This window comes from Sorghum bicolor, chromosome 6 (genome assembly GCF_000003195.3).
Source record: "Sorghum bicolor cultivar BTx623 chromosome 6, Sorghum_bicolor_NCBIv3, whole genome shotgun sequence".
Classification (NCBI taxonomy): domain Eukaryota; kingdom Viridiplantae; phylum Streptophyta; class Magnoliopsida; order Poales; family Poaceae; genus Sorghum; species Sorghum bicolor.
Window position 1 is genome coordinate 58773666 of NC_012875.2, and position 13586 is coordinate 58787251.

Genomic DNA, 13586 nt, shown 5'->3' on the forward strand with positions numbered 1-13586 from the left:
ATCGTAATGGATTGGAACACGACGAGAGTTCAGTTGTCGTATCTCACTTACTAATACTTAGGCCCTGTTTAGTTACACACTAAAATTTTTTTATCCATCCCATCGAATCTTTGGACACATGCATAGAATATTAAATATAGATAAAAAATAAACTAATTACATAGTTTGGTTGAAAATCACGAGACGAATCTTTTAAGCCTAGTTAGTCCATGATTAGCCTTAAATGCTACAGTAAACCACATGTGTTAATGACAGATTAATTATGCTTAATAGATTTGTCTTGCAGTTTCCAGACAAACTATGTAATTTATTATTTTTATTAGTTTCTAAAAATCCCTCCCGACATTCTTCCGACACATCCGATGTAACACCTAAAAAATTTTCATCTGCAATCTAAACAAGCCCTTATACCTATACTTATATCTAATATATAAAAAAAATCTCTCCTCTAAATTTGGAGCTCTCTTTTTTAGGCCTACTTTGTCTCCTTTTTCTAATTAGTAATTTCCTAACACTTTTTAAATATATTTTCCAGTAGTAAACGCCTTCTAAATTCTAAGCCTTTTAAAAAAAATCTTATCTCTCTCTCTCGCGTGCTCTCTCCCCTAGTCTGCCTATCATCTGCTCCTCTCAGAAGAAGCGAACGAGACCTTTGATTTTAAGTTTTGTTGGAACAGACAGCATAATCTATACGTTTCATTGTAACTCGAACGTCTTAAGATTTATTAGAATAGATTGCATAATTATACATTTCATTGCAACCCGGACATCATGATACGTGTATAACAAACAGGTTAATTCCCTTTCGATGTCATTTTCGTCCTACAAGTTGGCAGATGACACGATTAAGGCATTGTTTAAATCCATTTTTTTAGATTTTGGCACTATAGCATTTGTATTTGTTAATTATTATTTAACTATAAATTAACTAGACTTAAAAGATTTGTCTCGTAAATTATAAATAAATTATGTAATTAGTTATTTTTATCTATATTTAATATTTAAGTTTTTGGATTTCAGGAGCCTATAAGCAGCGCCCTGGTATCTATGGGCCGAGCTGAAATCTCTGCGGGCCTTGTGTTCCGTACTGTCAGCTATTACCTTTTCTCTCTGCTCGTGGGCTTGTCATCCATGCACAACTTTTTTTATTATTCTTTTGGCCCGTTTTCTCTTGGGCTGCTTCCTCATTTTTCGTTTTTATTATATTATTAAAATCATAAAGAATTTCCTCAAGGGAGTATATTATAGAATAAATAAGTAACCAGATTATAATTTGAGAGAGCATGACATATCTGACTGCGTTTTATAAACCGGATCAAAGGGAAATAAATAAGTATAATATAGAATTTCCTCAATGCACTTTTATGTGTGTGGTTGGGTGGGGTGGGGTGTCTATATTTGTGAAGATATTTTTCCCATGAAGCCATCCACAAAGTAAAAAAAAAAGTTATGTATGCGAAGTGATTATACATCAGCTGGTTGGGTTCTTTGTGGTGGAGCCTGTCTATTCGGATTTAAGTCCTCGACTTAGCACACGTGCTCGTATTTTTCTAGATTTATTTTATGATTTAACGACGCTATGCTTTCAGTGGTAGGCGACGTCCTGTCGATAGCGAGGTGCCTGTGGCGACTTCATGACTCTCGTGGTCTGTCGGCTTAGTCCTTCGGATGTACACACCAGGGATAAGGTTTACATATATATGTTTACTAGGTTAATGCCCGTACGTTGTTACGGGTTTTAAAATCCACATACTCTATGTTTCTTTATAGTTATTTTATTTTTTCTGTCTATATTCTTCCTTTTTCATATTTTTTCAGTTTTTGTTTTTCGATTTTATTTTATTTTATATTCTTTTCTTATTCTTTTCTTGTTTTAATTTTACCTTTTTATTTTCTTTTTCTTTTGGTTTTATTTTTATTGTTCTTCCTTGCTTCTATTTGGTTTTCTTTTTTCTTTTCAGATTTTCTATGTTTCTTCATTCTTATTTTATATTTTATTTCTTTGTAATCTTATTTTTATCCTTATTTAAATTATTCATTAATTTTATTTGCTCTATGCACTTTTTATCATTTGTTAATTATGTCTGTTTTTATATTCTTTTAGTAAATTTATTTTTTATTTTTATTTTCTATATATATGTAATATTTATGTAGTATATATTTAGTATTCTATATTGTGTTATGTCATGTTTACATAATATATATGTGATGTTCTATGATGTTTCTTACGGTGTTCACTTAGTATACATGTAATCTATAATAGATTTGATGCTCTATAATATATTTAATGATGTTCTATGATGTATTTAGTGATGTTAATGTTCTATAAATATATTTACGATATTTAAAAGTAACCCTTTGACATTATTTGAATTTTTTCTCCATTTTGTGTTTTTATTTTTTTTCTTATGCTTTTTACTCTAGATTTTTTTTATTTTTATCTATGTCATGTATTTATGTATTTTTATGTATATTGTAATATCAGTTTCATAAACCTAAAACCAAAATACTATTCTTCTAAATCGATAACATTTTTTTACAAAGACAGAACATTGTCTGTTGAACCTAGAACATTGTTTCTACTTAATAAAAGAAAATATTTTATCTTTAGAAGATAAATATTCATTAATAAAATTTTATCTAAATATATCCATGTATGATCTTGTTTTGAAGGATTTGTTATAAGAAATTTAATAGTAATATCAGAATTTAATTTATATCTCTAGTTTAGGAGTTATGACTTTTTTTAATTCGCTAAAACAATTTTGCATGCATAGGTGAGTGGGCCTAGGTTGATGGGATAGCGTGTCATCGCGCAGTAAAAAAGACCACCAAAGGGATGAAAATTGTGGATGAGTCCTCTCCATAATTTTTAGTCGTAGATATAAATATTAATTAATAAAATTGTATCTAAATATATCCATGTGTGATCTTGTTTTGAAGAATTTATTATAAGAAATTTAATGGTGGAATCGAAATTTAATTTATATCTTCGGTTTAAAAGTTATGACTTTTTTAAATTTGCTAAAACAATTTTGCATGCATGGGTGAGTGGGGCCTAGGTTGATGGGATAGCCTATCATGGCTAAAAATGATGGGAGTTGTTGCTTCACCATGGGTGTGGTAGATGGGTCCTTTTCATAATTTTTAGTTGTAGAGATAGGGGTGAGCGTCTATATTGTACTGTGTATTTTTTTTAAAAATATTCATGTATATTTGTATTGGGAAGGAATTAGGCTAGTTTATACTACTACCTCCGTTCAAAAAAGACTAGCATTTTATTTGTTTTAAGTCAAACTGTCTTGAATTTCATAGAGTTTACATAGAATAATATCTACATTTTGGCACTAGATATTGATATCTTAGCTTTGTTTTGAGTCAAATTGTCTCAGTTCATTCAAGATAGAGAAGAATATTAATGTTTATGGCACTAAATAGGTATAATATGAAAAGTTATTTCATGATAAATCTAATCATACTTATTTGATACTATAAGAGGAAAAAAGTCTTTATGTACCCCTATAACAACAACAATTGTGAGATGCACGGAAATGGCGGCAAAGGCAATGAAAATTTTAGGGACGATGAACAATGAGGAGCTAAATCGCTAAAACCTTTTTAATTGTTGTCTTAGGGTTTGTTTGGATTCTCAAGTCTCAAGTTTAATTTAGTTGACTAAAGTTGAGGACTAAAACTTGAGATCACCTTAGCCCGCTTATGTGGTCTCAAGTTTTGTAAGTTGGTCTAAACTTTAGTCAACACTAACTAGATCTTCTGTTTCGAACATCATGAGTTAAAAGTGATCTCAAGTTTAGTCAATAACCTTGTTAGACCATATGACCAAAACAGGATGTTAGTTTTCTCCCATGTCAAGTACCAAATTTTACCACTGGTACCACGATTGGTAACGAATTCGTGGATAATAATTCAAGGAGGTGAGAGTTTTTTTCCCCCTCCCAGTCCGCGGAGCATCTATGAGCTTTGGTGGGCTAGGGAAGTGCGACCATGCGTGTAACAGCCGGAGAGAATCAGAGCTTGGTCAACGTCGCCGCATATATATTTTTTTCTCCGTTTCATTAACGTCACGTAGGCTTCACGCTCACACAAAGGTGGGCGGCGGCGGGTGGGGAAGAGGCATCGGCGAGTGCCGATCGATCCATTGACACGGCTCTGAGCCTCTGACCGCGCACCAACGACGCGACGCGAGTCACCGGGCACCACACACCTCTGCAGATGCAGGCACCTGCGGCAAGCCAATCTCGACTCGAGTGCAGTGGGTGGGTCGGCGTCGCGCCGATCGGAATCTGATCCGGGGCGAGGGTGAGCACGGTTTCGGTCTCTCGGAGCATCCGGTCCGACGGCGTGATGCGTCTGAGGGCTACGTCAGCCAGCGCACACCTTGGCCGATGGCCGTCGCGTCGGCCTGGATCCTCTGATGGGACTCGAGATCTCAGCCCAAGCTCCCATCTTTAGGGTCTGTTTAGATTGGGAACGAAATTTTTTTGGGTGTCACATCGGATGTGTCGGAAGGATGTCGGGAGAGATTTTTAGAAACTAATAAAAAAAACAAATTACATAGCTCGTCAGAAAACTGCAAGACAAATTTATTAAGCATAATTAATATGTCATTAGCATATGTGGGTTACTGTAGCACTTAAGGCTAATCATGGAGTAACTAGGCTTAAAAGATTCGTCTCGCGATTCTCAACTAAACTGTGTAATTAATTTATTTTTTATCTACATTTAATGTTCCATGTATGTGTTCAAAAATTCGATGGGATGGATGAAAATTTTTTAAGTGGGGAACTAAACAGGGCCTTATCCAATAATTATCCAATTTTAGTATCCTGCTGCTTGATCGACTCGTCTGGAAACTGGAAAATACTAAGGCCCTGTTTAGTTTCCCATCTAAAAATTTTTCGTCCATCACATCGAATCTTTGGACACATGCATGAAACATTAAATATAGATAAAAAAAATAAACTAATTACACAGTTTGGTTGAAAATCACGAGACGAATCTTTTAAACCTAGTTAGTCCATGATTAGCCTTAAGTGCTACAGTAACCCACATGTGCTAATGATAGATTAATTATACTTAATAGATTTGTCTTGTAGTTTTTAGACGAGTTATGTAATTTGTTTTTTTATTAGTTTCTAAAAACCCCTCCCGACATTCTTCTTCTGACATATATGATGTGACACCCAAAAAATTTTTATCTCCAATCTAAACAGGGCTTAATGCTACAAAGGACCATCGGCTAACAATTAGCACAAGCCAGCTAGTAGGGGTACTGATTTGCTGGCGCGAGCTGACAGATTTGGGACTATAGTCGACAGTTTCCTCAGGATCATCGCCATCGACGGAGCAAGTCGGCGTCTGCAAGCGTACGTACACTTTTGTGGGTCAAAACTAGTGGCCTATTCAGTCTCTTTATCTATCCACTAGTATTCATTTATTTACAAAAGACACAGGAAAAATCAGTGGTCTTTGTCTTTCTTAGGCCTTGTTTAGTTTGTAAAAATTTTACTTTTTGGCTATTGTAGCACTTTCGTTTTTATTTGACAAACATTGTCCAATCATGGAGTAACTAGGCTCAGAAGATTTATCTCACAAATTACAGGTAAACTATGCAACTAGTTTTTATTTTTATCTTTATTTAATGCTCCATGCATGCGACCAAAGATTCGATATGATAGGGAATCTTGAAAAATTTTGCGAACTAAACAAGACCTTATAGTGGTACTTCCTTTCACAAGGTAACGGATGAGAAAGAGAGTTGCTGTTTGTATTTACCTTGTTTCTATCTGTCTTGTTCTCTTGTCAAAGCAAATCCAGTCCACATAGTGTGGCATCTTTTGTCACAGTCCAGGTCCATTATCTACTTTTTTCAGCATCCAATGGCGCTGCTCCCGTCCGTTAAAAACAATACAAAACTATCTCCAAATAGGTCTACGAAAACTCATTTTGTAATCAATCTAATGTTATGTATCTAGTAGTATCGTAGATATTTGTACTATATATAATTGAATAGAAATTTATTGACTACTAGTAGAAAGCAAGATGTGCATTTTTTTTGGATGAACACCTCCATGTAACTTTTTTTTAATACTCAGCGTCAACGAGTTCCTCACACTGACAAAACAGTGGAGTGTTTCCATTCCAATCCCAACGTTGGCGTGTCTCCACGTATATATGCCGGTACCTCAGAATATGCCCCTTAAGTAAGGCCTTGTTTAGTCCTAAAAAATTTGCAAATTTTTTAGATTTCTAGTCATATTGAATCTTTAAACGTATACATGGAGTATTAAATATATACAAAAATAAAAACTAATTGTATAGTTTGGTCGGAATTGACGAGACGAATCTTTTGAGCCTAGTTAGTCCATGATTGGACAATATTTGTCAAATACAAATGAAAGTGATACAGTGTCAATTTTTCAAAAAATTTTAAAAACAAAGCCTAAGAGTATAATCAAAAGTGTACAAACACCGAAGCAAGTGGAACGCTACCTTTTGGTTTTGGAATTTGGATGGAGCGCAATGACCTTTTTCACCAGTGATGAAAGCGAAGCACATCAGAACAGAACGTACCAGCAAAGGCATATCCACCATATTCCATGGGCTCATCCAGCCATCCGCCCGCCCGAGCTGAACGAAGCAGGGCCTTGTTTAGTTCCCTCAAAATTTTGCAAAATTTTTTACATTCTCCGTCACATCGAATCTTTAGACGCATGTATGGAGTATTAAATATAGACGAAAATAAAAACTAATTGCACAGTTTACTCGGAATTGACGAGACGAATCTTTTGAATCTAGTTAGTCTATGATTAGATAATATTTGTCAAATACAAACGAAAGTGCTACAGTGTCCATTTTTCAAAATTTTTCCGAACTTAACAAGGCCAAAGCAAAAGCAACGGGCAAGAACACGCACGCTGCCAGTGCCAGGAGCGCAGGACGCTCCGCCAGCAGCAGATCGCGATCGGAAAAAGGCGCCGCGAGATCGATGATTATGGCCTGTTTACTTCCAAAAAATTTTACAAAATAGGAATAGTAGCACTTTCGTTTGTATTTGACAAATATTATCTAATTATAGACTAACTAGGCTTAAAAGATTCGTCTCGTCAATTCCGACCAAACTGTGTAATTAGTTTTTATTTTCATCTATATTTAATACTTCATGCATACATGTAAAGATTCGATATGACAGGAAAATTGTTGTGAACTAAACAAGGCCTATTTAGGACCCCGCACACGCACACACGCACGCACAGGGGGGCGCTGTCCGGAAATTCCCCAAATCGACCTCGACCCAGCCCATCTACCTCTCTCCACTTGCGCTTCCTCTGCCTCTCCCTCCAGCTCCTCTGCTCCGCTCCGCTCCGCTCGGCCTCGGCGTGCGGTGCTCGGCTCGCTGCGGCTCGGTCCGGCGCGAAGGACACCATGTCGGCCTCGGCGTCGTCGCCGCCGGCGGGAGAGGAGAACAAGCAGGAGGCGGCGCCAGTCAGGCACTGCAAGGGCGTCAACGACCTCGACAAGGTCGTGCTCCGCGAGGTCCGGGGCAGCTCCGCAGAGGTACCCGTCTGCCACTCCTGGTCAGTTGATTGCGGTCGTGTTACTGTTGCGGCTGCCGGATCCCGGCGCAGATCCGTGGCGCTTGCCATGGTGCTGTTCGAAGCCGGATTTCTCGGTTGCTGCTCCTGTCGCGTACAGTCGGTAGTTGGTGCTTTGGTGCTAGTAAGTATACTCCGTCCGTCAGCGGGTTTACCATGCTAGATCAGATTGGCTTCGTCGTAGCAAGCTCTGCGGCTCCTGTGAGTGACAGGGTGTACCAGACTAGTGTACTGAATACTGATCCGGGTCCAAGTACGTCCCATGGATTCAGTTTTCATCCTTTGTCTTCCCACAAACAGTTGCTCAACAATGACGATCCGAGATTCACACAACAAGGGAAGCAGTGGCTAATGTGATCCGTCATGGTGTTTCTATAATTCCTGAACACGGGGGCCAGATTCCCTTGTACTGCAAGTAGCCAAGGACTCTGAATTACAGGGAGTCAGTCAGGGAGTGTTCTCCACTCAGGCTAAAAAGCCACTCTGAGTCTCTGACCAGTGACCCACCATTACCCGGCAATTGTTTCCACACAAATATACTACTACAAGGACAAACAAGGCATCCAGTCGTCCACAGCCTGAGATATTTTTCTGTTGCTCTATACTTGGGAGCTGGGGACGTGGCAGACATGGTTTTATTGATGATTGGATTAGGAGGCAGGCTCTAGGCTGTGTGACCTGTAAAGGATAAGAGGGTTGTTGATCTTTCGTCTAAGTGAGCTATGAAACATTTGTATTGGAGGGAATGTTGAAATGTGTCGTGCAATAGTGAGCAGCCATCACAGATGCCATTCCTTTATATGCTTGGGCTCATAGGAGTGGAGTGGTTTTCACAGTGACATAAAGTTTGGATATATCAAGGCAATTCCATGGAAAATTAAATTTGATTATTCGGGCAACTTACATATCATTTGAAATGTCAAGCTTCATGCTTCTTTTTTCTTGCTTTGGTATCTTTAGCTTGGCGTTGGTGAATAGCTGGGTGTTCATTTGGGCACTCTCTGCTGTGGCCTGTGACACAGTTTCTGCTTAAGCATATTGATGATTGTGGAATCAACGTGCAGAGCATTGGTGATGCCATAAGATAATTCAAACTGATGGGTAGAAGACAAGCTTGTTCAGGGTTCACTACGGCACTACCTATCTGTGATATTTGGTCTAAGAGCACCTCCAAGAGTCCTCCTAAACTTAATTCCCTATATCCTCATATAGGGTGCATCCTAACAAAAAATCCCGCCTCTCAGACAGTTCCCGAACTCAAATAACATAGAGGGTGGACAACAGTCACCCAAATTTAATTTGAGGGAGAGGGAGCGCAATTTAGGATACTACTAAATATAGGATGTTGGATAGGGGGACTATTGGAAGGTGATTTTTGTTGCATGAACCTTAGTTTTGACTCTAAGAGGTCGGGCAGGGGAGATTGCAGAGATGCTTGCCTATTTCAATTGTTGTCCAGCCACCCAGCCTTGCTGAAAATTGTCCTTAATTATTTCCATGCCAATTGTTGCACTTTTAATTACAAAGCTCACATAACTAGCTTTTACTCGCACCATCTGGTTGACTATATTAGCTTAAGCACATCCATTCTATATTTGGTGAGTTGAAATTTCAAATGAATAACAAGAAGGTATAGGGGCTAAGTAACCATAGGCTTATAATGTTATTGCATAAGGTTTTGCTATTAGAAACTCAATGCTAAGTCGATCATAATAATCTCATATGTTCCCTCAGAATTTGACACAGAGATTATATTGTACTCATATTTGAACTTGGGCTATCAAAAAAGTTGTTACCGTGGGCTCTATTATTTGTCTAAACAATTAGCAACATGGTTTTCAGTACATAGTCATGAGAAAGAACAGCACTGAAACAGAATTATACAAAGTTCACATGACATTATTTGTTTTTTTTGGGTATCCTATATATGCTCTTCTGCTCTATTTTATGAATTTTTTTCTTGAAACCTACTACAAACAGTTGATCTTTCAATAATAATATTATTCATTGCTTGTAGGTGTACTTGTACGGTGGGCATGTGACATCATGGAAAGATGAGCATGGAGACGAGTTACTTTTTGTTAGCAATAAGGTGCTAATATTTTTTTTTGCCTTTATAATCTTTCAGCTGTATATCAATTGTAGTGAACACTTTTTGAGGGGTTTGATTTATTGAACTGTTAGAATTAAAGTCTCATCTCTGCGTGACTGTATATGTCCTTCATTTGCTTGATTTGATCCGGTCTACAATCTGTCCTTTGCCTGAAATTCTTGCTCTGCAGCTGTTTTGTCCATCCAAAAGCAGTACAGTATCTTCCTTGTAATGAACTTTTTAGGATTGTTGCATGCATGCTAACAAAAACATAGACATTGTGAATGTAGTCTACCACATGTTTAGTTCATTTCTTGGTGAAATAAGTTCTGTAGCCATCAAGTTCTATCTTGAGTACACCTTTCTCTCTTTGTCATATTGGCAGATGTTGTGAAAATAATGTGAATGTTACTGGTGCTTCTCTGGTGCTCTTTTGTGCTTCTTGACATGCAATAATATTTGAATCTGGGAAAAAGCAGCTGGAGTATGAGTTGCATTTTGTCTTGATCGATTGATGTTGAGTGCTACTATTGCTATATCAGGCTATTTTCAAGCCTCCAAAAGCTATACGTGGAGGAATACCGATCTGCTTTCCACAGGTATGCCATTATCCTTCCAACAGTTTTTGGCTTCTCTATATCTTCTTCTATGGGAATCTTAATTCCACTTATGTAGTTTTCCAACTTTGGGAATCTGGAACAACATGGATTTGCAAGGAATAGAACATGGTGTGTTGATGATGATCCTCCACCATTTCCAGTGCCAACCTCCAATACAGCTTTTGTGGACTTGATCCTCAAACCTACTGAAGAGGATTTGAAGATCTGGCCTCATAGGTGAGCTTATTGTCACTTGCTCGTAATGATTTAATACTAAATTTTGTTGCATTAGAAGGCAAGCATGTCCATCTGTATATTTACAGATATATTATATTGCAGTTTTGAGTACCGCCTGAGGGTTGCACTTAGTCCTGGTGGTGATTTGATGCTAACTTCACGTATAAGAAACACTAATGCAGATGGGAAGTCATTCTCTTTCACTTTTGCATACCACACATACTTCAAGATTTCTGATATCAGGTACATTGGTTCAAATCATGGTCATCATCTTTGAAATATTCAATTTGCCAGCATAGGTTTTGAAGTAATATTGTAGCAGCATGTTTATCCCCAGTCCCAATTCGTTTGACTGAACTAATTTTGTAATTAAGTACAGAAGTGTTTACATGACTCCATGCTAATATTTCAGTGAGGTGCGAGTAGAAGGTTTGGAAACTCTGGATTACCTAGATAACTTACAAGATAGAGCCCGTTTCACTGAACAAGGCGATGCAATTGTTTTTGAATCCGAAGTGCGTCAATCAAGCATTTCATTTACCCTTTATCAACTCTCTTTCTCATTATTACTCAAGAAAGCATATGCAATTTTGCAGCTGGACAGAATATATCTGGGCACTCCGTCAAAAATTGCGATTATTGACCATGAGAAGAAAAGAACATTTGTTGTGAGGAAAGGAGGCCTTCCTGATGCTGGTCTTGTGAATGCTCATCTTTACTTTACTTGCTACTGCAATAGATTATTATCATTGAAACAATTCAAGAATAAAGTTCATGAGGTTTCATATATTCTTTGTTACAGTTGTTTGGAACCCCTGGGATAAAAAAGCGAAGGCTATGTCAGATTTTGGGGATGATGAATATAAACGAATGGTATGCGTGGAGGCGGCGGCTATAGAGAAGCCTGTCACTCTGAAGCCTGGTGAGGAGTGGACTGGAAAGTTGGAACTTTCTGCTGTGCCATCTAGTTATTACAGTGGTCAGCTAGATCCTGACCGTGTGATTCAGGATTCTACTGTCCCGGAGGACTCAATCAGCTAGTCCTTAAGTCTATTTTGCGCAGGTAACATTTCTAGAACTAGTGTATGCACTATATAAAGTACGAATTGAATCAAGTAAACATCAACCGTAGTACTATGCACACTTCATATTCTATTGGAGTCTTTTTTGTTAAAATATGATAGGTCAAATACATTTCTTGTACATGTACTGTGTCAAACATGTGTGAGCAACACAAATATGATCATTCTCAGTCACGTCCTAATATTTAAGGAAACCAAAATTTTCATATTTGTTGATCAACATATGAAGTAGATTGCCAAGAATTATAGTAGATAACGAGGTCATGGCATAAGGTCACTGTCGTGGGCCTAAATAGTCCTGTAGGCCACTGCCCAAGATGGGCCAACAGGACTGGGTTGAACAGTACCCGGTACTGTAGAGCAGTGCGCAACCTAGACAGTCAGGTCGAGTTAGGTTGGTTCCTCCCTATATATAATATAAAGGGAGATGTATCTATTGACATTAAACAAGAATAATCTAGGGAAAACCCTAATCCTCTCTCCCCTCTCCTCGCTTCCGGCCCCTGACAGCCATGCTGCCCACCCTGTGCCTAGATGGCCGCAGCACCTTGCTGTCGTCGCACCCTCCCTCAGCCATGCTGCCCACTCTGCACCTAGACGGCCGCAGCACCCTGCTGTTGCCTCCCCTTCCCTCTCTCTAGGTGCGACAGCCCTAGGGCAGCCGTTCCTCCCCTCTAATCCATCCCCTAATCCCTCAATTCTACCCCAAATCAAAGACCATCAATTCTACCCCAGATTCAAGGATCATCGCGGACACTTTACTTGCCATCATAGATGGTTAAAGTGTCAATCACATCGAGGAAGATTATCTAATGCGCAAATTATTCGGTTTATCTACAACTATCGATATCAAATATCATGAACCATATTTGTTGTAAAATATTAATTACTGTATTTGATTTACATGGATATATTTCCAACGATGCAGGTAGAGCATTACATCATATGCATAAGAGATGCTGGCAACAAGGATTGTCCACATGTTTCTTCCATTCTATTCAAATCTTTGGTGTTTTCTATTCGGAGTACATATCCGAACCAAGGAATGTGAAATTGGTTTTCATTTTTTAGGATCTATGCCGCATAATATTGGCATAGTGGACAAGTCGGTGTTCATACCCTGTATAGGGATGTTTAAAGGATGTTTCCATGTGTTGTAAAATAAAAGAAAATTCCTCTTTATATTTGATCGATTCTTTTTTCTTAATACATATAATAAGTTTTATACTGGATCTAGAAAATAGAGCTGGTGTAGAAATGGTGGACATATGTGGTTTCTGAATATTCCGGCTCTATAACTTCTTATAGATGCATTAAAAAAAATTATTCTAAAGGCTTCGCATACAAGTGCATTTACCTTCATATGGTTGTTAAAATTCCCAAGGTTTTCTCGTTGTTAATGTAACATATCATCAGAACACGTGTATTTACTTTCCTATGATTGTCAAGTAACTACATATCAAAGACTTGCTCGTTATTGATGTAACATATTATCTTTGATTCTGATGCTCCATGACTGTTTTGTGTACTGGACTGGGTGATGAGGTGCCGTTCATTTCAATCTTGGTGCTCCATGGTCGTTTTGTGTATCAGACTGGTGATGAGGTGCCGTTTGTTGGTCCTCCCGCTTATCGGACTGGTTTCTTCAAGTAACTACAATTTGTGCTGTTTGTTGGTCCTCCCCCGCTTATCGGACTGGTTTTTTCAACTATAATTTGTCACTGTAGTATCTAGCTATCAAAAGGTTAATTGTCTGACAACATATAGGGAGTATGTCAATTAGTTGGACAGATGGGGTTGTATGAGGTTAATTGTCTGACAACATATAGGGAGTATGTCAATTAGTTGGACAGATGGGGTTGTATGCAGAGCTTGTCTAAAAAATTAGCTAAAGTGGTTAATAATTTGCGAGTTCTTTGCTTAATGTGTGGCTAGCAATTTGCCGATTAGACATCGTTGG

At 38.0% G+C, this 13586-nt stretch overlaps 1 protein-coding gene across 2 annotated transcripts; it reads left to right on the forward strand.

Annotated features, from left to right (window-relative positions):
• On the forward strand, positions 7267-12853 carry LOC8082527 (putative glucose-6-phosphate 1-epimerase). Of its 2 annotated transcripts, XM_002447209.2 has the most exons (9): positions 7269-7578; positions 9634-9708; positions 10251-10307; positions 10384-10544; positions 10647-10787; positions 10957-11059; positions 11141-11240; positions 11347-11607; positions 12555-12853. In XM_002447209.2, the coding sequence occupies exons 1-8, from the start codon at positions 7447-7449 to the stop codon at positions 11583-11585; spliced, it is 1008 nt and encodes a 335-aa protein (XP_002447254.1). In that variant the 5' UTR covers positions 7269-7446; the 3' UTR covers positions 11586-11607; positions 12555-12853. The 2 variants fall into 2 exon arrangements, with proteins under 2 accessions (XP_021319504.1, XP_002447254.1); XM_021463829.1 differs by lacking the exon at positions 12555-12853 and having other exon boundaries at positions 7267-7578; positions 11141-11245; positions 11347-11518.